The sequence below is a fragment of the Zalophus californianus genome, chromosome 8, assembly GCF_009762305.2.
Source record: "Zalophus californianus isolate mZalCal1 chromosome 8, mZalCal1.pri.v2, whole genome shotgun sequence".
Lineage (NCBI taxonomy): Eukaryota > Metazoa > Chordata > Mammalia > Carnivora > Otariidae > Zalophus > Zalophus californianus.
The window spans coordinates 8,274,779-8,297,254 of NC_045602.1; the positions used below are offsets into that span (position 1 = coordinate 8,274,779).

General features: G+C 45.9%; 1 protein-coding gene across 1 annotated transcript in view; it reads right to left on the reverse strand.

Annotated features, from left to right (window-relative positions):
* Positions 1-221: 221 nt before the first annotated feature.
* Positions 222-22,476, reverse strand: part of NOL10 (nucleolar protein 10) — an 83,488-nt gene continuing 61,233 nt past the window's right edge. Inside the window, exons 17-21 of the mRNA XM_027622632.2 lie at positions 21,238-21,327; positions 12,996-13,169; positions 12,493-12,740; positions 3,631-3,733; positions 222-532 (exon numbers count right to left, since the gene is read on the reverse strand). Of these exons, the coding sequence (XP_027478433.2) occupies positions 413-532; positions 3,631-3,733; positions 12,493-12,740; positions 12,996-13,169; positions 21,238-21,327 (735 nt within the window). The 3' untranslated portion in view covers positions 222-412. The remainder of the gene's footprint in view (positions 533-3,630; positions 3,734-12,492; positions 12,741-12,995; positions 13,170-21,237; positions 21,328-22,476) is intronic.

Genomic DNA, 22,476 nt, shown 5'->3' on the forward strand with positions numbered 1-22,476 from the left:
ACCTCAGGTGACGCAGGAACGGGGTTCCTGGGGTGTCAACAGTGAGGGGCAGTAGGCACTGAAAGGAAAACGGTGCCTTGAACATGGCTGAACTGCATTTTTAGCACAAGATAACCTCCCATCCCATGGCACACATTGCACAAGATCTAAAAACAACACCCGGCTTTACTTGATTAAAACTGGGGGGGATGGACAATGTTTATGGGGACAACAACTTACAGACAGTGCGGGGAAGGGGGGCCGATTCCAAGTCTGCCGCAGAAGGCGTGACGACAGCTGCCAAACCTTTACCTCGCCCAGGTACCAAGAATTTACACGAACAGTTAACGTGTGTCCCTCTGTGTTCGACGTGCTCCGGCGATGGTCAGTTTGGGCGCTCCTCCCGAGCCGCGCACAGGACCGGTTTCCAGATTCAATGAAACGGCCGGCCGCGTCTGTGTCTGGACTTCAGGTGCCCGGCTGAACGACGGAGGGTTTTCCTTTCTTGTCGGTGCAGCTTCTCAGCCTCCTGCTGCTTCTTCTGTTGTTCGGACTGAAGGAGAAAATTACATGAGAGAGAAAGAGAAAGAAAACCCCAACAGCCCCTTTTGTAACCATCAGAATACCCCCATCACACCCAAGGGAGCAAAGCTGCCGTGGGCCCTGGGGCACGCAGTCTACCCCAAACACACACACAAATAGTTACATGTACCAAAGGTGTATTATAATCCACCACGATTAAGTATCATTCGCCAGAACAGGTTCCAAAGAATTTTTGGCTGTTTCCAAAAAGTCCAACTCCCCTCAGAAGCCCAAGATTTGCTGCCATTAACCCCGGACAAGGGCTCAGCAGACCAGTGGCCTGCGGGCCCCCGGGTGGAGCGAGCGTGCAGGTTCGCGGGCTGACTGCTCCGAGGGCATGCCTCCCACCGCGACGCCTGCGCTGGCAGAACGGGGGGCGGGGGGGGCCTCCACCCCAAGGAGGCCCGTGGCTGTCAGCAGCGGTTCTCAGAAGAGAGTCAATGCAGAACCCGCCATGGAGGGCAGAGCCGCCTGATTTTAAAATCACATTTGATGGTTCTAAGGGTACAAACTCTTGAATGCAAAGCTCAAAAAAATATTCTTAGCTGCTGGAATTGCACAAAAGGTAAACTGAGAAAAGCACTGATGGAGCATAAGTTTTAAAAGCTGAAAAGCATTGCCTTACAGACACCCATGAGGCCTGCTTTACACGGGTCTATACTACCCTGTGCACCTACAATAGTCCTTTGTATCTTGCTCTTGAAGGAGAGGTCTCTGTATTCACCTCCAGCGGGTATTATTCAATATTTTGAAATCAAAGAGGTGAGAGGCGAGGGAGTAGTGGGGAAGGAAAGCGATCTGTAAGACACAAAGCCGATGAGTCCCCCTCCTCTAGGAAGCTCTGAAACTGGGACTCTGAATAATTCCTTAAGTTCTTTTTCTGATTATTACTATTCCTTCAAGAGCCCCAATAAATCCCATCCAGTCCACTCCTGCCTAGTGCATCCCCAGTGCCTTCGCTCTGGGCCCCTTCGGCCCACTCCTCACGCAACAGCTCATCAGGTTTTAGAAATAAAAAGGGTCAGTCTTACTGCTAACAAAAACTGTTCAACAGCTTTGCACGGTTCTACTCGGAATCAAGGGTAATCACGTGCTGTGGCCTGCTCACAAGGCCCTCCAGGGCTGAGCTGCGCAGAGTTTCCGCTACATCCGACGTCGCTCCTCCGTTGGACTCGTTTTACACACACAGGCTCTCGTTCAGACCTTGAACACGCCTGGCTTCCTCCTTGCTCAAGCAGGAGCGCTGCCTCAGTGGTACCCTGTGCCTGGCACCCTGCCTGACCCCTCAGGGCTCTCGCTCAACTTAGAGACCCAAGCTGCACATCACTCCCCCTTCCCTAGCCCCTCTTGTCCGGGTTGGGCCCCGGACACTCTCACAGCACCCTGTCCTCTGCTGGAGCACCTGCCACCACCATAATGACCTAACTGGGTGTGTCCCTCTTTCAACAGACCGAGAACTGTGGAGCAAGGACCACACCTGTCTTGTTCTGTGTCCCTGCAGCACACACCCCAGAGCAGACACCTGACAATCACTTGTTAATGGGATACTTGGAAAACCTGCATACCAGCACACCAAACTATGGTATCAAGACCCTTGTAAGATCAACAAACACCGGTGATTTAATATTTTGCTTCTTCATGTTAAAAAGTATCCCCAAAAGTGTTTCCTGTCCAAACAATTTTAGAAAATGATGTACCACGTAAAGATAAACAGGGTGTGTCGGAGCTTGTCGGTTAGGCACTTTTCTGCATCTTTGGGGTGGACATCAGTCCCAGACATTTCCCCACGGTTTGCTGGGAGAGCAATCTCCCGGGAGTACCTCTCCCTCTCCAGCAGCACGTTTTGCAGAGCCCTGCCAGGCCTTCCCCACAAAGGCAGGAGCCTCCAGAGGAGCCTGTAAGCAGCAGTGACTGTCCCGCAGACAAAGCCCCACCCAGAGAGGGACCCTCGCCAGGCTCTCTCCGAAAGGCCGCACCAGACAACGTCAGCAACACGTGCCCAGTCCCGTATGACTGAGGGTCCAGGTAGCTCATCTCTCAAGTTTCCTTTCCTTCTGCTTCTCCGTCCTGCTCCTCGCCCACAGTTGCCAGCAGCCTGGCCCAGAGAAGGGGGAGGATGCAGACATGTGTAAGCCCCACACCCGGCCAAGGGTCTGATGAGAAACTGCAGTACAGGAAACCTGAAAACTGCATTTGGGACCTAATCCTAGTTTTGCCACTATACAACTGTAAGTAATACTAAAGCATAAACTTTCCCCTTAACATTTTAGTCAAGCATTAGAAAGTATCTATTAGGGTTGCCTGGCTAGCTCAGTCGATAGAGCATGTGACTCCTGACAGTGGGGTCAGGAGTTTGAACCCCACATGTTGGGGGTAGAGTTTACTTAAAAAAAAAAAAAAAGTATATATGAAAATCCTGGAAAAACCTGAGATTTTACCTAAATAAATCACATACCTAGTATCAAAGGAGATTTTTATTAGACAATACACAAATCCCTAATTATTCCTAAAAGTGAGATTTAATAGTTAAAATTTTGTTGCTCTAATGATATGAACAGGCAAAATCAAACATAAATTGATCTAGTTCCCCAAATAGTTTCACAGCCTCTGCCTGACTCAACCATGGGGACATGTTAAGTACTTCTTCGTGCTTCTTTGTTTTTTTGCAAAACGTGAGTAATTTCAGAGGCATCTGATTTTCATTTTACCACGAATTCTATAAGCCCTAGACAGGCAGGACTTTCTCTTGACAAGGCCGCACCTGAGGTGGCCCAGTGACCCAGAAACCACACGGCCGGCTCCGCAGCAGCAGCGCCAATGCCGGGGCACGAAGGTCCCGCCTCCGGCAGGACAGCAGGAGCCCGGCTCCGGCTCTGGCCTCGGCCAAGCTGAGTGCTCGCTCCCAACCCCAGAGGGGCTCTGGCTGCAGGAAAGGGGCTAGAACGGGAACACAGCTTCCTCAACAGGGGAAAAGCTTGGGGCGGCCGTGCTGAGGTCAGACAAGTGCACGGCACAACTGGAAGCCTGTTTTCCTTTCTTGAATTCACAAAATCACGTTAGAAAACTTACCCTCTTTAACGTGAATGTCAACTGTTTGCTGCCGACTGTGGTACCTGCTACGCTCAACGTGCCATTTTTTGCTTCAAGTTTCAAACGATCTTCAAGGGTTTTACTGGAGGAGATTTAAGAGAACGGCACATTAATTAGCATTATGTTCTGATTTAGCATTCAAAACAAGTTTTAATTAGAATGGATCACATGAAGAAAATCTGTTACACTCGTGGGGAAGACAGAAAATGGCATTCACCGAACGCAACTGCGGAAAGCATCCGGGGCCGACAGTCACTGCTCACGCTCAACAGACACACAGTAAAAAGAGCGGCCAAAACACCCGCTCATTTAGTATTCTAAGTGGTGGGTCCAAATATATTTTCAATGGCTGCTCCTGATCTCACTAAACCACATTTCTGAAGCCGACAGGCAAGGAGCGCTATTTCTGAAGCCTGTAATTTACTGTAACGGTCAGTGGCACAGATGTTTCTGGAGCCTTTTGTGTTTACGCCCCACACCAGGCAGGCAGCAGAACGCTTCACGCTTTGGCAATTCAGTCACCTCTCCGAGGGAGCGGACCCCAAGCAGGTCTTCCGGGTGAAGCCAGGGAGAAGTGCCAAGCAAAGTCCAGAGGCTCCCTCCACCCGCCCTTAGCTCCCCTGGGCGACACTCACCACCCACAGTAAGAACCCCCTGAACATGAGTCCGTCTGACCACAGACAGCAAACGAAAGCACCGTGGGTAAAATTCTATCCGATTCAATCTGTTCACTCACTGCTCCTTCTCTCGGTGCCCTTTCCTTCCATTTTCTTACTTGAATTACTCGTCCCACCATACTTTACCCCAAATGTAAATTTCATCGCATTTCTTGATCACGTTTTCCACACTTTTCTAGGGTCTCTGTGCCCCCGCCGTGGTCTGCTGTGCCATCTGAAGCAGTACCACCACCCTACCTGGCTTCACGGTCAGGACGTTCAGTCTGTATCTTGTACACGTGACCCTTCACTGCACGTCGCAATAGCAACGTTTTAGTATAAAATCAGAACAGTGGCCCTTTCTGTGCACTGGGTTTGGAGGGAAAAAACAGAATTAAGCTTCAAGACAGACTTGCAGTGAGTTTCCACGTGAGCTCTAACGCTTGGAGAACCCACGGGTGCCCGTGATGGAAACGGGAGGACGGGGCCAAGGAAGCAAGAGGGAAAGAATACGGTTCTCTCTTCTTTCCTGTTCCCTCTTCCAAAAAAAGTTAACATGCTCCCCTTTCCAATCCTCCCTTGTACCAACTAGAGCTGAGTGTACCCCTTTCGAGTTAACCTGTAAAAAACCTAACTGAATTTAAAAATGGCTGAATTGGGTGAAGGGTTTGCTTTTGCCTGAAATACGATCTTCATAACTAATTACTGAGCAGAAAGCTGCTCCTAAATGGCCCGCAAGATAAAGTGATGCTCCTTTGAAATTCTGCAGGAAATGTTTGATGTTCGCACCATAAGAGATTTATCTCCAGTTTATGACTAGTAGTAACGTAACGAACATGTCTTCTTTATATAACTTGAGACGTGAAGTGGTTAGCATAAAAGTGGCACTCTTTTCTAAGCAATAATGTTATTAAGAAGCACTTTTAAAGTACTTTTCATCTTCAAAGTGCTTTACAGACGAACTAATTAATCCTTTCAACATCCCTGAGACACAAGTATTTATCCTTTATAGATGGCAAGAAGGGAGGTGAGGCGCTAAATGACTCGCCCCAGGCCACGTGAGGACTCAAGTCTAAAACCAGGATTCCAATTTAAGAATTTCTGGTTTCCAGGAGTGTGTCAGACCAAACTAAGTTTTGTGTGGGAAATGCATCCACGAAGTCTTCCAAATAACAAGCTTCCACACGACAGACAGAGTGAAACGAAGATCTGGTTGAGCTTGGTTATTTTAGCAAGAACTCAAACGTGAAGTGTAAAGGACCCCAGCATGGATGTGAGTTATGCCAGCCTAAGCAAATTCCTCAGCCTGTCCGTGCCGTTCTTGTTCGTTCCTTTCATGGCTTCGGACAGGCTGTGGAGCCACTGAGACAGGGTGGCACACAGCAAACGCTAATTTGGGAAGAAAGTGACTTTTCAAGTAAATTGTGGGCAATTACTACTCTTTTAAGAATGACCTTATTTCCTCCATGATAGGGTATATAAATTCTGGTTTTCTCTCAATGTACTTTCGAGGTGCACTTGTAAAAACTTGTTCTGTCTGGGCTCCTTGGAGAGACGAGCGGGGTTTTAGAACGAGCCATGGCAGAAGATCAGACACAGGCACTGAGTGCGGAGATTCCTACATTAAAGCAAGTTCCACTTCCCTCCCTTTGAAAGTCAGTTTACGGTATGTGGCTGCTAACCAGCAGTTCCTAAGCCAGCTACTTGAGAATGAATTCAGTCAGAGACGATTTAAGAAGCAGACAGACACCTGAAAACTGTCTACTGTAACAGAAGAACAAAATGCAGAAATCCACGCCGCGTGACATCGATAAGGAAGGTTAAGAACTCTAGGGGGAAAAAAATCTCACTGGCACACGATGAACAGCCCCCCACCACTTTGTGGGGACTGCTAAGAAGACAGGTGTGGGCTTCCAACCTTTGTCAACCTTCCAAAGGTTGTGAGGACAGAATTAACGAGCACAGGACAACGGACAAGGCTATGGGGTGGCGGAGGGGGCGGTGGGGTGGGGGAAAGAATCGGAGTTCTCAGCAAGTCTACCTTAAAAAAAAAAGGGCATGAAGTACAAGGGGAAACATCAAATTAGATATTTATTATATACCCCAGGAAATAATGCTCCTCAACTGAGTTTTTAAAAATCACTCTGTGGAGGCATGTGCATTAGTATAGCATTCAGAGGACTTAACTCAAAAGAAAGGACCCACGATCCCACAGTCCACACCAAGGGAAACAGGAAGGCAGTGGAGAAACGGCATCTACAGCTAAACAGCAAATGTTAAATACTCTGTTTAGAGCCAAATAACTTTGACAAATATTTTCAGAGACTGTGCAGGTCACTGAAAACTCCATCTCAATGCTTTCTGTCTGCATGTTCCTCAAAGCTCCTGTGTCTCAGGACGTATGAACTAAAGCAACCAGGATATCTGGATACCTCATCTATTAGCTCTGTTCATATTTAGAAAGATTCCTAACATCCATTGTTGTTGCACGTGTGGGGAAACGGGCATTCTGGTAAGAGCGCGAAGAGCTCAAAGCCTTTCTCCGGGGCGGTATGACCCCTTTTGATCCAGCAAGTTCCGGGACTGGGTGGTACGGCCTGAAGAAATCCCTGCACGTGTGGACAGATTTCTAACTGTGGAAAAGGGGAAGAGGAAAATAAGAAACAACCTAAACCTCCCCAAAATGAGGGAATGTTACATATGGTACAGCCCATCCACCTTATGAACTAGCGATGCAGCTACTGGGAGGCCTACACGTACTTACAGAGAAAAATTTTCTAAACTTATCGCTACGTGAAAAGAGCAGCTCACTGGCAACAGGGTCAGTAGGGCCCCTTCGTGTCCAGGAGAGATCTGCTAGCGCTGCACATGTGTGAGCGTGCACCCACAGCAGTCACTGAATTCTAGAAAGGCACACACAGCAGGGACCTCAGGGAGGGAGTGTGGGGGTAAAAGCAAGACTTTCACCTTTTATTCGACATTCCTATGCATTACGATGAAAAGATGCTTCCACATCACCTGAGTATGTATCAACTTGAGTAAGAAGAGATTTTTTCTAAGTGCAACTTTGGAATTAAATTGCTTTCAAAATTAGATTAAAAATGCTTCTATTAAAATAAGACCGTGTTCCTTCAGCTCTCATCCACTGGCAGTGAGGAAAATTAGCTGAAGAGTACAAACAGGCCAGAGTTCGTCCAAATAGCGGATAAATTTGTCGGCGTGATAAGCAGCTCTCCAAGAGCTACTAAAACCACCTGCGGAAGAAAGTGAATTCCTCCAAGGCAGGAAATGTCTTTGAAATCTTTGAATTTCCAAGACGGACTACAGGCTAGGTGCTTCAAAGAAGGCTGACCCACTGAAGGGCCGTCTGGCAGGGAGAGGAGAGGAGACAGCCCCAGCTGCTGAGCTTCCGGAAGTTGTGTTGTTCTAGACCTCTCCTCCAGGCTCACCAGCACGTCCCCGCCAGTGCCTCCGTTAGGCCCTGCAGACTGGCCGTCGGCATGAACTTGCCCACTTTCCACCCACCCATCCTGATGGCCTCCCCTCGGGGCTCTGAGGGTGTACCCCTGTCCTTTCTGAGGGCCGTCTCCTCCTGACTGCTTACTGAATTCAGCTCTGTCTGTTCACTTTGGTCTCTCGCATCACTGCTTGCCACAGTTAATCCCTCCCTGCTCACCGACACATTCTATCTCTAATAACCTGAAAGACCTTCCCCATCAAGTTATTGGCTTTGACACCTTCCTTTTTCTGCCAAACTTCTTGGAAGAATCATCCACATTAACTGCTCACAATATTTATTATCTCCATTCATCAGTCTGTTGCAATCCAACATTTGGGCTGATGCTGGAGAAGCTGGTCCCAGCAACACGAGCTTCCTAATGGCTTCGCTCTGTTCCGTGGACCTCCCGCCTCTCTCTGACATTTGTGTCACACCCTCCGTGTCATTTTCTCCCTGCCTGGCTCTTTCCAGCTTTCCTCCTATGTCTCTGAAAACTCCTCAGTGATCGTTACTACTTCCTTCTCCTCCGTTTGTCCTCCAACTTGGAAGTCTTAGCCCTTGGCTGTCAGTTTTACTGGTGACAGCTCTAAAACGACACGCAGTGCTTTGCGTGCAGGTGTATCTTTCTAAAGAGAGGTGCGCGGTTTTTATCACAGACTAGAAAAATACCTGCTGCTGCCTAGGGGCTCCCCTCTTCACCCTCACCGGACTCTACACACTCAGAGTCGGTCTCAATCACACAGGGAAAGCTGCTCACTCAGCCCCAGGTCTCTGGCCCACCCCCTGGGTCTCAGTTTCTCTACTGAACATTACCAAGACACTTGGCACCACACACTTACTGTGCTGATAGTGGGCTCACGACTTGCAGCCTTCAACCTGGTTTTCATTCTGTCTCCTTGACCTTGGTGGCAACACTGCCAGACAGATCAACACTGCCCGACCGCTCCTTTCTCCTTCGCTACTGTATTAGTAACCGAACAACCTTGTGCCGTATGCCCATTTTCCTTTCCGATTCTTACTTGGACAGTCTTGTGAATAATTTGGCCCTAGGCTGCCTGGTCCTCTCTGTGCCACGGTTCAGACTTTTATCACTTACTTCTGACTGGGACGACTGAATAGTCTGTTAGCTGAGTTCAGGGGCCCCTCCCTGCAGCTTCTCTCTTTTCATTACCAGTTTCTGGGACAGAAGGACTTTTTATGCCTACAGGTTTTTATTTTTATGTTCTGTAACAAACGTGAACTGCTTTTATTATGTAAGGATTCACATGATTTGGGGAAGGGGTTGGAAACAGCTCTGCTCACGGTAATCTCAGTGGCTCAGCAGTGCGAGGGCCGCGGCCTGAATGCCGCCCCCCCCCCCGCCCCGTTACTCCAGGCACCCCCGCAGCGCCGGCTTCCTGCAGCTTTCACACAGCCCTCCCTGTTCACACACCATTTCTCCCACCCTGCTGTGGGTGCGCAACTTTCTGTCTTTTGTCTCTGTCTTTGGCCAGTTTCAGTATGACCTCTTATAAAGACTTTCTTAAATCTCCGTAAGTTAAATCCCTTCCTTTCTTATGCACTTGCCACACGCCTCTTTACAGCTCCTGAGTTATCAGCGAGAATGGGAAGGCTACAGGCCTGTGAGCTGTGCCCCGTCTTTCCACCCCCTGGCTCTGGACAGCACTTTGCTCACGCTGGGCAGGCATTCAACCAATGTCTGACTGATGAATGAGCGGCCAGAGAGGCCAATAGGTGGTTGAATAAACTCACAAAGCACGGCACACTGTAAGGCATATAAACATGTGTTGACAGACATATGTATTTGTCTGACGCCATGTTACTACGCCAAGCAAACAGGAGGACTCCTTCAAGTATTGAGTTAGGATTCGTAGTTCACTTTTCCTTTTGCAGAAAAAGTTTTAAAGTTGGGCAAGTCCAAGTGAACCTTTAAAACATAATACACTCAGTTTTGATGCTGTGTTTTATTGACTGCCTTGTGGTAAGTCAAAAGAATAAGCAGAAGGCATCACTTTGGTTCTCTGAAGGATAATGGTTCAATGCTTCATTAAATACAAAGATACTGCAAGTTCAGGGTTTGCCAAAGTAATCCAGTCAAGACTAGAACTCAATAAGCAGGTTGTGCCAAAATGCCAGCAAATTGCAGGCTGTTCATAACAAAGGATTATTACTTTAAGCAATAGGACTCTCCTTTTAAGCTCATGAAGTATTATCACTCATATAGTTCCTCTTCTCAAAAAAAAATTCAACTTAGTAAAAATGTTTGATTGTAGTGTATTAACTTGGCTATTATTTATCCATTAAATACTAAATTTCCATCCCTTTTGTTTTTTCTTACTAATGTCCTGCTACAACCCACAGGCAGAACAAAAATGTCAGAAAGTTTAGTCATGCCTCCCACCCCCAAATCACCGTGTTACCATGCTTACCTAAAGACAACTGTTCGCAGGTTTTCCTGGCCAATGGGTTGAGAGCAAAAGGGTTCTTTCTCGGCAGACCTTGAAATGGTAACTTCCTAAGTTGCCTGACATGTGGCCAAGGCACAGGAGATTCAGTTCCACAAAAACTTATCAAGTACCTGCTTGGGTCTAGTACGGATTCAGGAGCCAGTAGTCAAGTAAACAAAGCAACACAAAATCAGCAGATAATCTAATAAAGAAACTCACTCCACAGAATCAGAAGACTACAAACACCTAGTCTTCCCTCTGCTTCTGAGTAGGACTCCAAATTGAATATCCAAGACTAACAGGTACATAAAAGGTGAGGCTGCTCGCACTGCTGGTGGGAACGTGAAATGGAGCAGCCTCTTTGGAAGACAGTTTGGCAGCTTCTCTAAAGGTTAAGTATATGCTACCGTATGACGGCCAATCCACTCCTAGGTATACAGTCAGAAGAAACGAAGCATGTCTTCCACACAAACGTTCCTAACGGCATTATTCATAATAACCAAAATGTGGAGCAATTCACATGTCCATCAACTGGTGAATAATGAAGGAAACAGGGTCTATCCACACACCAGAATAGTTTTTGGCAATAGAAACGAACGCGGTGCCAACAGATGCTAAGGCACGGACGAACACTGAAGGCATTATATGACGTAACGGAAGCCAGACCAAATGCCACATAGTGTATGGATCCAGTAATATGAAACGGCAGAACAGGCAAATCCATAGAGATAGAAAGTGGATTAGTGGTTGCCTGGGGATGGGGTGGGCTGGGGGCAGAGGGCAGCGAATGCTAATGGGGTGTGGGGCTTCATTTGGGAGAGATGAAAATGTTCTAAAATTAATTGTGGTGACAGCTGCATAATTGTGAATATACTAGAAACCAATGGACTGTACACTTTAAGTAGGTGAACTGCATGTTATGCAAATTATCTCAAGGAAGTTGTTATTAAAAAAAAAAGTGGTAAAGATATCTTCAAAAGATATCGACCCTGTTACTAGATTCTTTGTTCACCAGATCTTTTGTTGTTAGAACCAGAATTTTGATATGCTCCTGGATTCTAAGTTGAAGGGTTCACTCAACATTTGGTATCCCAGATACTGGCCAGAAGCTGGTGAGATGATGAGGACCAGCCATATCTCCGTTCCGGAAACAATTCAGCCTATCCATCGATGTCCTCTCTACCCTTTCCCCACTTCCTGCATCTGAAAAACCCCATTTTCCAAACAGGAAGCCGGGAGCTGGAGAAGTGCAGGTACAGAACCAGGACTGCCCCCAACTTCATACCTCATCCACCCTGCCCGGCCCCTCCTCCTCCTCCTCCCCTGGGCTCCCCAGACCCTCCAGCTCTTCTCACGAGATTCCCCACCATGACCATCTATCACATTAATACTCAGCCCAGGAATTCTCAGAGCAGAGACTTCTATAACCTACGGCTGGTACACAATCTGGAATTGAGGACCTAACTTGTTCCTTACTTAGCCACCTACAACTGAAAAAACTGCCCAAATATTCTTTTTAACGTTGACTTCTTTATTGTTGTAAAATATATTCACGTTGCTGTGCAACCATCACCACTATCCATTTCCAGAACTTCTTCATCCCAAACTGAAACACTGTACCTCATTAAGTGGCATCTCCCCTTTCCCCCTCGCCCAGCCCTGGGTAACCACCATTCCACTTTCTATGTATTTGACTATTCTAGAATATCACTCTTTCTCATCTCTCAATTTTCCTGCAAAAGGCTTAAGATTTCTGGCAAGTTTTCCAAATAACCAAGAAATCAGGCAAGCTGAGATATGGATAAACATGACTGAAATTCTAATTAAGAAAAATAACTTTTTGCTAAGACGCAAAGAATCTGTTGCCTCTTAATTACCATTGTACAGAAAAGCGCTGACTGTAGGGCACAGAATGAAACCAGCAGCTGCAGGTCAGGGCAATGGAGGGAAAGAAACAAGGACAACACAAGAACGTGACCTGTGCGGCATAAAAGTGTTCTTTCGTATATTGGCCAATACTCCCAGGGCCATGCCCTGGGTGGGAATGTATGTAAACTCCACCTCAGAAAGTTATTACAAGTCATCATAATAAAGACCAGTGTATTTTCCCTCCAGCCTTGTGGTGCTTCCCTCACATTAACTCCAAAGAGCAAAATGTCCTGCTCAGGGCCACGTGGCCGCGAGGAAGAGCGAGGCCCCGGCAGCCCGGCGAAGCATCACTGAGAGCAGGGTTACTCACTTCAGCAGCTTCTGCTTGGTGGCAGAATCTTTGAAGCTCCTGAATTCCTCGCCTGCTTTGATCTCATAAAACTGGGGCTTGAGGACTGTCTGCTGGTCCTCCCTGAGCCGCTCCTGCCGCTTCACCTTTTCCTCCTGCTGGAGCAGTCTGCGCTGCTTCCTGACCTCTTCAACCCAGTCCTTCTCATCATCTGAGCTCTCAGAACTTTCTGCATCACTTGGTTTTCCTTCCAGTTCTTCCTCCTCTTCCTGAAAATAAAAATAGTAAGAAGCAGCTCCTTTCCCCCACCGAACACCGACCTGTTATTCTCTCCTAACTAACTGTCATCCATGGAGTACGTGACATTGCACGCATCGGGGGAAAACGCCTCGAATTAAGATCTACTTCCAAGCTGAAGTTCGAGCAAATTACACCTCAAGTGTCTCAAAGGCTCTTCTAACTTACACAGAAAACTTTACATTCAAGAAACAGCAGCAGATATAAAATGATAAGGAGTACGTTACTTTTTCATGAAGCTCCTGTTGCTCTAAGAGTCTTAGTTTCTTCTTCCTTTTTTCACTTATTTTCGAAACAAGTGGATTCAAAAGCCTAAATTCTTCACTCTCTTCGTCTACTTGGAAGTCAGGGTTCTCAAACATAACTTTAAATCGATCATCGGTGAGAATATTAGGAAGGCTCTATGACAAAAAGAATGTAGGAATTTAAAGTTAGTATGAATAAAATCTGACCAGAAAGATGGCCTAAAAACATTTCGGTCAATTATAAATTAATAAGCTGTATAAGGCATAACATTAAATTATTAGGAAACTTCTTTAGAACTAGTTTCCGGTTCTTTCTAACTGCCCTTGGGTTTTATCTCCTACTTGCAAACATTTGCTATTAATCTATTTCACAGACAATATATATTACTTAACCATTACACATCATGAGCGAAGACTGAACCTTTCTGGCTTACCTTTATGCTTAATACATTGGAAAGAGTTTTCTTCAATTAACATTTCTTATGAAAAAATACTTTTCAAGGGAATATATATTTTTAAAACATGGCTTTTTAAGCATAGCTACTACACTGAAATAAAATTAGTGAGTTTTCCAAGTTCATATTCCAAAACTGGGAAAGGAAATATAGAACAATAATAAGGCAAGAATTAACATGGCGGGGGAGGGGGGACTGCTGATGGAAGCTTTCTGACTCTGAGTTATTTGGAAACATAAGGGAAGCTTCCAATCTCCTATAGGATGGCCTCATCAATTTTTTTCCATCGGCCATTTAATTGTTCATGAAGGATACAGTGTAAACTTTCTGACAATAAAACTGATAATGAGACCCATTTGAAGAGGTCAGGGCTGACACTAAGTTCCTTTTTAATTGTACCATTTTGAAAACATTTTCTAGAGTGTATCATAAACTTAGCTGTTCACATAAACAGATGACAATCTTCTATACTCAGGGCTCTCCTATGGTTTCTTATTTGCTACAGGCTTGGAAACCAGATAAATCAACCTATTTCACAGGGTTTGTAAACTAAACAGCCTGAACGTGGGCTGGAGAGGCTAACCTGTCTGTGGTTTTCTGTAAGCAGTGGAGTTCTGAGTGTGGTACTTGGAATATAGCTACAAAAAATTTGATTAAGTCATGAGACATTAAGGAACTTGGGCTGTTTATTACTGGTATGTACCTAAAATCTGATGAACCCTTAACCTAAAATTCTATGACATACTGAATATATATTTAAGATACACTGAACAAGCCTTCCCTGATTAAATATCATTTCCAAGACAGATCTGGGTTCGAGGAAGAAACAAAGATAAGATCTAGTTCCTGATCCCAAGGTGCTAGCTCCGAATCTAATGAGAAAGAAAAAAACAAAAACTAAGGGGTGCCTGGGTGGCTCAGTCGTTAAGCATCTGCCTTCGGCTCAGGTCATGATCCCAGGGTCCTGGGATCGAGCCCCGCGTCAGGCTCCCTGCTCAGCGGGAAGCCTGCTTCTCCCTCTCCCATTCCCCTGCTTCTGTACCCTCTCTCGCTGTGTCTCTGTCAAATACATAAAATCTTTAAAGAAAAAGAAAAAGAAAAAAACCAAAAACTGAAACAAAAGCCTGGAGGCTCCAAGGCACTACTGTATGAAGGATGCTAGGCAAAGCTGAAAGTGCTCTAAGAGCAAAGGTAAAAAGTAACTCCAACAAGAGACACGTCAGAAGGGCTCACTGGGGGATGCGGCATTTGGGAGGACAGATGAATAGTTGTCAACGGACAGAAAGCTGAAGAGCATTTCCAGCCCACTGAGGAGTGGTGAACAGTCTGATGACACAAGAATGACAAAATCAGAAAAATCATTTTTTGATGAGGCCAGACTGTAAGGGAAACCAACCCTGTTAACACCGAGCCCTTTATGCTACAGGTGAGGGGGGCTCCTACGGGAGAGAAGGTGAGCAGGACAGCTCGAGGTGTGCTCCAGGGCTCTCGGGTGACAAGAACTCTGCTGTGCGAGTCCTCAGCGGCACGGTAGCTGATGGACTGCTGAGGGAGCAACCAGGCATGAGGAAGACTACGGGGCCACTTTAGGAAACCGGAAGAAGAGCCAGGGCCTGACTTAGGGCGGGAACACTTCTACGTTAGAACTGATGGATGCGGCTACAGAGGAGCTGGCAGGAGGGGGGAGTGAAAAGCAGAGTATGAGGTCCAGCGTAAGTGACTGGAAAGTTGGTGCTACCAGGAGTTGGGCCCCATCACTGAAGAGCATCAGAAAAAGAGGCAGGGGGTGGAGCAGAGGACGAGAAGTTCCAAAAAACCAAGATGACCTCCAGCAAGGGCATGGAGAAGCCGTGGCAATGTTCAGACACCTCTAGAGGATTCTGCACTAGAAAGAAATGAGCCAGGAAGTCATGGAAAGACATGGAGGAACCTTAACTGCATGTTACTAAGTGAGAGAAGCCAATCTGAAAAGACTTCGTCCGTACGATCCCCACTCTATGGCATTCTGGAAAAGGCAACACTACGGAGAGAGTACAAAGATCAGTGGTTCTCAAGGGCCAGGGTGAGGGAAGGATGAACAGGCAGAGCACAGACGAGTTTTAGGGCAGTGAAAATACCGTATGATATTCTAATGGTGGATACATGTCATTATACATTTGTCCAAACCTACAGAACGTACAACACCAAGCCTAATGTAAACTATGGACTCTGGGCGATGACGATGTATGATGTGTCCGCATAGATTCACCAAGTTAACCAATGTCCCCTCTGGTGGGGGATGTGGACAGGGGGATAGGCTGTGCACGTGTGGGCGCGGGGGGCACACGGGAGAGAACTGTGACTTCCCCTAAGTTCTGCTGTGAACCTAAAACTGCTCTAAGGAAATTAGATCTTTAGGGAGAAGGTCATCTGGATTCTGATGAACACTATTAGATGCCCGGGAACAACATGCCAGGTCTCACGTGAGAGAAGGAGGCTAAATTGTATAAATTCTTAGCGTAGTCATTAAAGAATCACATTCAGTAATAGAGAAACACGTTACAAAAAAATATGCTGCTAGTATTCTCAAGTTTTTTTCTTAATTTTAAACAAATCAATTGTATTGCCTCAAGACAAATATGTTTTGGATGAACAACTATAAAATAATAACTCTTCTGGCCTAGCTATAAAAATACTTCTCTTGGAGATTTTTCCTAGTCTAATTGTTTGTTTTCACAGCTAACTTAACAAAAGGAGAAGGATCAGATGTAGTCAGTGATGCTCTACAGCAGTTTGTAAGTGTCTGGCTAGCTCTCTACCCTAGAAGTACACATGCACATATGCTAAACACCTGCCATTCAAATTTGAAAAACATCTCAAAGCACTATTCCTACCACAGCCCTACTTCAAAGAAGTATTACCTGTAGATTTGAGTAGGATGCTTACTATGGATATTCTGTCCCGACATAGTCACCTACGAGGAATGCTTAACATTTGAAACAAGTCCATTCCTTCAATGCTGTCTATGAAATTAACACTGTGATGTCTGTGGTGCAGACTTCTGCGTAAAGACGGTAGTCTGAACATAAGCATCTCCTTCTAATCTCTGCTAAAACCCCAGGAAAGCAATAGAAAATGCGCTTAAAGAAGACACGACCCTTAAGGATAAGGAGAACAAAAAGAAACGGAGCAGTGATTCTGGGAAGAAGAAAGGCAGGCCTCAACCCTCCCTGTCCCAGGAGAGGCGCCGTCCCTGGAGGGGAAGGGGTGCCTGCAGGGGCAGCAGCACCCTGAGGGCTAGGGAAGCATGTGGCACAAAGGGGCTGCAATGCCGCCCCGCCCCCACACCCCAAGCCCTCCTGACGAAGGTTCTCAGAACGCTGGGAGCCAGGCCATCACCCTCCAAACAGGAGAATCTGACCAGCTAAGAGAAAGGCCGAAGAGATACTGCTATTTGGAGCTTCCCCAAATAAAGAGTTTGGCTAGGTCACCACAGAGTGAGTGGTGAATCCTGTCTCCCCACCTCGGAGTTTCCACTAAGCTTTTGTAGGTCCTTCACTCCTAAATATAAACAAATGATCTGAGATCACAGCAGAGGAAAACTACTTAAACATTTCTTTTCCCCCAAGGAAATCCCCCAGCACTGAAGAGCCTGTGTCTGGACTGAACGGGCCTACACGGTGGCGGGTACTGTGGGCTGGGTTAATGGAGGGAAGACCAGCCCACAGCCATCCGTGGGGGGCTTCCTTGGACGCCTCCTCTCCCTTGCCTTACTCTCTTATTTTGGAGGAGAAAATCCTAAGGAACTTCCTGAGGAAAATAAGCACATAAATGTAATGTGTGGTTGTTGCTGAGAACCTACACGTTTGAAAATCTCTTCACCATACCCTTACACTGACTGCCTGCTTGTCTGGGTTGGAAACATATTCCTTCAGAAAACTAAAGGTCCTTTTAATTCTGCATCCCACACAGGGCGGAGGTGGAGTGCATCCCCAGGATGCTGACTGTGGACCAGCACTCAGAGGTGGCTAGTCCAGAATGGACAGAGGCCGACACATCAGAAGAGACTCCGTCAGGAAAAGAAAAGTTAATGTAACAACTGATATTCCTATAAACATCTTGAGATGAGAGTTAGACAACCAGCAAAGGATTGAGGGCTAACCAGTAATCACCGTATAGAAAACAAAGAAAAAGCCAACCACTAAAACCGTGGAAGACGGAGGCTGGACGGGAAACATAACCCCAGATGGCCACCTGACTCCGCCTGGTATGGAAAGAGCATGCGCACAGTCCCAAAAAGCTGAGTGCTGAGGGCTGACTGTCCCAAGCTGCAGCAGAACTTACCAGGAAGGAAGGTCATCAAAAGATGAAAGATAACTGGCCTGACATTTAAAAGCCAAGAAGGAGCATTAGGGGCAATATTAAGAGACTTGGAGCTTTATAACAAAGTAATCCGCTAAAAGTGCCAAAGTGTTTGTCTCCGGACAGGTGCAGACGGGGGGGGGGGGGAACATGGGGGGGGGGGTGTAGAGAAGGACAGAGGGACAGCCAACGTTCCTAACAAACCCTGGAGAAACGTTTAGTTTTAAAAACTACGTGTTTAAAACTGTAATAAAAGCCAAAAACAATCTTTAATTGGTACTAAAAAACGTTAAAAAAAATATTTGGCATGTTAAAACTGATCTGATCCAACCCAGTGTCTATGCATGGCTCTATCTTTTCCCTAGAGAGATGAATTACTACTTTAAAATATACTCTTAATGGTATCCAATAAACCTGCAGGCTAAGGCACCTCTCCCGTGCACCGCCCAGGTGAGAGTACGCTCGGCCCGGAGATGTCGTGCAGGACCACACACGACTGAGCTGCCGCAGAATCCAAGAGAAGGACGTTTATCCAAGACTCCAAGGCAACAGGGAAAAACTGGTAGAAGAGGCCAACAGCCAGGAAATGACACTTGTAAGAAAAATGGCTCAAACCCTTTCAAATCCAAGGAATCACCAGGGTGCCATGCCTCTCCAAGATGCCTATGCACACAGGGGGTTGCAATACGGATTTGGTGCAAAAATGAATGAACACCACCAAATGTCTAAGTTTGGATAAGGTCCAGATAATGCTTCTTGACATTAGAGAGTGGGTCCGTTCGCACTGCAGGCCCAGCATCAGTACGGAACAGAACACACCTTATTACACTTCAACGATGTTATCAGTGGCAGCAATATTCGGGAACAGATTTAACTGTCTGCCTCCAAGAAATTCCAGCTGGGGCCAAAGCAGAACTAAACCATACTGGCTTTCACATCAGAAGTCATCAGAGCTATGAAAGCTCTTGAGGGTTTGCAGAACTGAGTTCAAAGGCAAGACTAACGAACTGCTGATAGATGGAACAATTCTTTCAAGTATTCTTTACATTATGGGGGGTTCTTTCCTTAATTCATGAGTGGTTTTTAAGGTCTTCATTTTAATTAGATAACCACGTTAAACATCAAATCATATAAACTTCGTCTAATAACAGCCTGAGATTTCTAAAAAACTTTTAAGTATTTCCGGAAAGAAACCGAGCTCTGATGATAGGCCCGGAATTGGGTCAGCAAGCCACCAAAAAGCAAATCAGGGGCACATTTTACAAATACCACTTTGTAGCAGAGTTTTATCAGGGGATGTAGCTTTTACAAAAAGAGGACTTCCAGCTTCCAGGAGCCAGAGAGACAACGCTGCTTGATGAAAGAAGGTAAGAATTTTGAAGGTTGTTCCTCCTGGTACTGCAGTAGAAGCAGGACGTAGCCCGATGGAGGATTCTTGACAGGATGACCCGATCAACATTCTGACAAAAATTTTCAAATGCACAATCATGACTTTTCCCACTGACTATTAATAAGATCGCTTTATGTGTTTTCAGCTCACGCAGTCATTTTTACTCGCCTGCACCCCATGGGAGGTCCACCCCAGGGAGGACCATCTGGGTTAGAAACCTTCTCTGGCTGTCCCCAACCCCAATGAAAGTCTGCAAAAGAAAGGGGGTGCGAGGTGAGGGCAGGATACTTTTCCCACATCTTCATAATCACCAGGGCCTTTTAAAAGACTCCTAAACTGACTATGCCATACTGCACAAGTACTGAAGTTACAATCTAAGTGTCTTACTCTCTGTAATATTAAGATATGTATCATTATAGATAAGGACTCATAAGCATAAAACATAGATAGGAATGCAAACATCTCCATCCTCCATCAGGCCCACACTCTTCCTCCCGAAGCTTTAGGGCACGTAATCCAAAGATCACTTCCATTTAGCTTGTAAAACGACATGATGAAGTTGAAAAGTTACCTCCCTAAATCATCCTCAGGCTGGGCTAACAAGAAAATCAAGGTGAATACTCTGAGGAGAGAGTCAACACAGGAGGAAGCACTTCCATTTCAAGCACTTTAAGATCCACGCACACACTTAATGCCCTGATGTGAATTAATTAGGAGGGGCCATAGACACAGCACGTGGATATACATGTCTATAGTAAGTTTAAGTAATTGTTTCAATGCTGGTGTATTCGTCACATAAGGAAAATGGAAACAAAAGTCATCTATGGATTTACTTAAGAGAGGCTTCTAAAAATCAAGATTTAAATAACATATTTAAAAAACCTACTAGGCCAGGATGGGAAGATGCCCCCAGGACGAGGAGGCAGAGGAGAGGAAGTGAGTGGTGTGTACTCCACTTAGAAATCACAGCACTCCAAGAACACCCTCTCTCTTGTCCTATCTTTGCATGTGATAGAAGAAAAAACTCTGCCCCGGTAAAGCCCGGGATCACGGAGCAAGAAGCTAGTGAGAAACAAGAGCCTTCAGCTGAAGTCCACTGGCATCAGGGAAGGGAGTGGTGGAACAAAAACACACAAAGAGCTGGCTTGTGTCCCGTTCACTTACCTGGTTAGAAACCAGCAAGAGAACAGAGAAGAATAAACAAGCAAACGAAAATCTCCTTCGAGCATAACACAGCTGGCCCGAAGTTCCAAGGTCAGGCCCTTCACGCAGAGCCGGGGCCCGCGGGCTCCTGAGAGATCGGATCTTTATAACTCATTCTAGCAAAGAGCCAAGCTTGAGTGATCTGCCTGCCTGCTCGTCTAAGCAGATGATGAGAAGTCCTCACATATGTGGGAAAACTAGAAAAATCTCCCCCTGTCTTGATAATATCAGCGACATGAAACACTAACCCTTATTTATTTCATGACTGATCTTCATCCATATTCACATTAGTAAAGGAAGGTAAGAAGCAGTTACACATAAGCGTGCATGCTCCTGATAACGCCAAGTCTAAATAAAAATTAATTAATTCTGGAATTATAAACAGATCTAGTCAGAACAAAGAAAAACAACAAACAATTTAAATATTTAACAATAAAAGGATTAAATAAATTATACATCCTTAAGAGTATATGCAGCTCTCAAAAGTATGAAGAATTTTTAATGAAATGGGAAACCACTTGTGTTATTTTATGCAACCAAGATAAACATCTTATATTATCTATTACAGCTTATAATTTTAAGAGAAATAAGACAGGAAGGAAATTCACTAACATATTAATGATGCCCTTCTCTAGGTAGAATTATATAAATGACACTCTTTATGTTCTTTTCCATTTTTCCAAACCTCCCATACTGAGCATATACTATCCCATAAGCAGGGGTGAAAAAAGCTACACGTATTTTTCAGGAAGAAAGAAAAAACATAATTAAAAGTTACTACTAAGAAAATATAGGAACAATTTATGCATGTCTTCACTGCCTTATAAAATCTTACCTTAACTTTCTTTTTCCAGGTAGATTTTTGCCTTTCCTCCTCTTCCTCAATTAATTTAAGTGCTAGTTCTTTGTTAACTTTGGGCAATTTCTAGCAGAAGAAAAAAAAAGGTGTATTAAATACCTACATTTTAGCTCTAAACGTTAACAGTTCTGTAGGGAGTATAATTTCACAAACAGGAAACTTCTTATTTATTTTTTAAGTGGGCCCCATGCCCAGCGTGGAGCCTAATGTGGCGCCCAAACTCAACACCCTGAGATCAAGACCCAAGCTGGGATCAAGAGTCAGAAACTTAACTAACTGAGCCACCCAGGCGCCCCTCCAATTCTTATTTTTAAAATTTCATTATCCCCAGAGGACGAAACAATGTGGACACACGTGGCGTTATCAGCTGGGAGTACTTGCCCTCACCCGGCGTCTTTCCCGGCATACTGAGGAGCGAGCTGGGAGAAGCTGTGTTCGGCCGACGTCGGCCTCAGAGGGCCAGGCCCCTCGCTGATGAACTGGAAGCCAGCAGGCCTGCTATTGCAGCCTCTGGCTGGGGTTCAGGGAACCCTGAAACGCTACTAATAATGCTAAATGCACTATTCGCTGCTCCTGAAACAGCAAATTTCTAAGGGGAATTCTAGATGTGAGTCTGACAACTCTCAGGAAAAAGTTGTGAGCTCTTTATTGTCCGTTTCCACTTAGTGCTTTATGTTCCATTGTAAAATACAACTTTGACAAGTAATGCAAAGAATGGGACAAAAGTACTCTACACATCCTAGTCTCCCCCTTGCCAACACACGCACATTCAACACTCCTAGAAAACTTCACAAATAATCTGCAAAAAGGGAAACAGTCTTCGGTACTGAGTGTGTGTGTACAGATGTATACTTACGTATATATGTGTAGACGTATGTATTTATGTATGTGTGTATTTATTTATTGCCAATGTCCAGTTAGAAAAGAGTGTGTCACCTGGTGGTGAACCATAACCCAGTGGGGCTGCCAGCGAGATCGGGAGGCGGAGGGGGCGGGGCTTCCCTGTCTGTCCGCTGTTGGGCGGGCAGCGCGAGGCAACAGCTCTCCACCCCGGCAGCGAGCAGGACAGCTCTCCACCCCGGCAGCGAGCAGGACAGCTCTCCACCCCGGCAGCGAGCAGGTGGTTCCAGCAGAGGGCCGGACTCCAGCGGGCCGTTTTCTGACGCTCTCAGGGAAAGAGCGCGCCAGCACTGGCTGCAGCCTCCTCACAGGCCG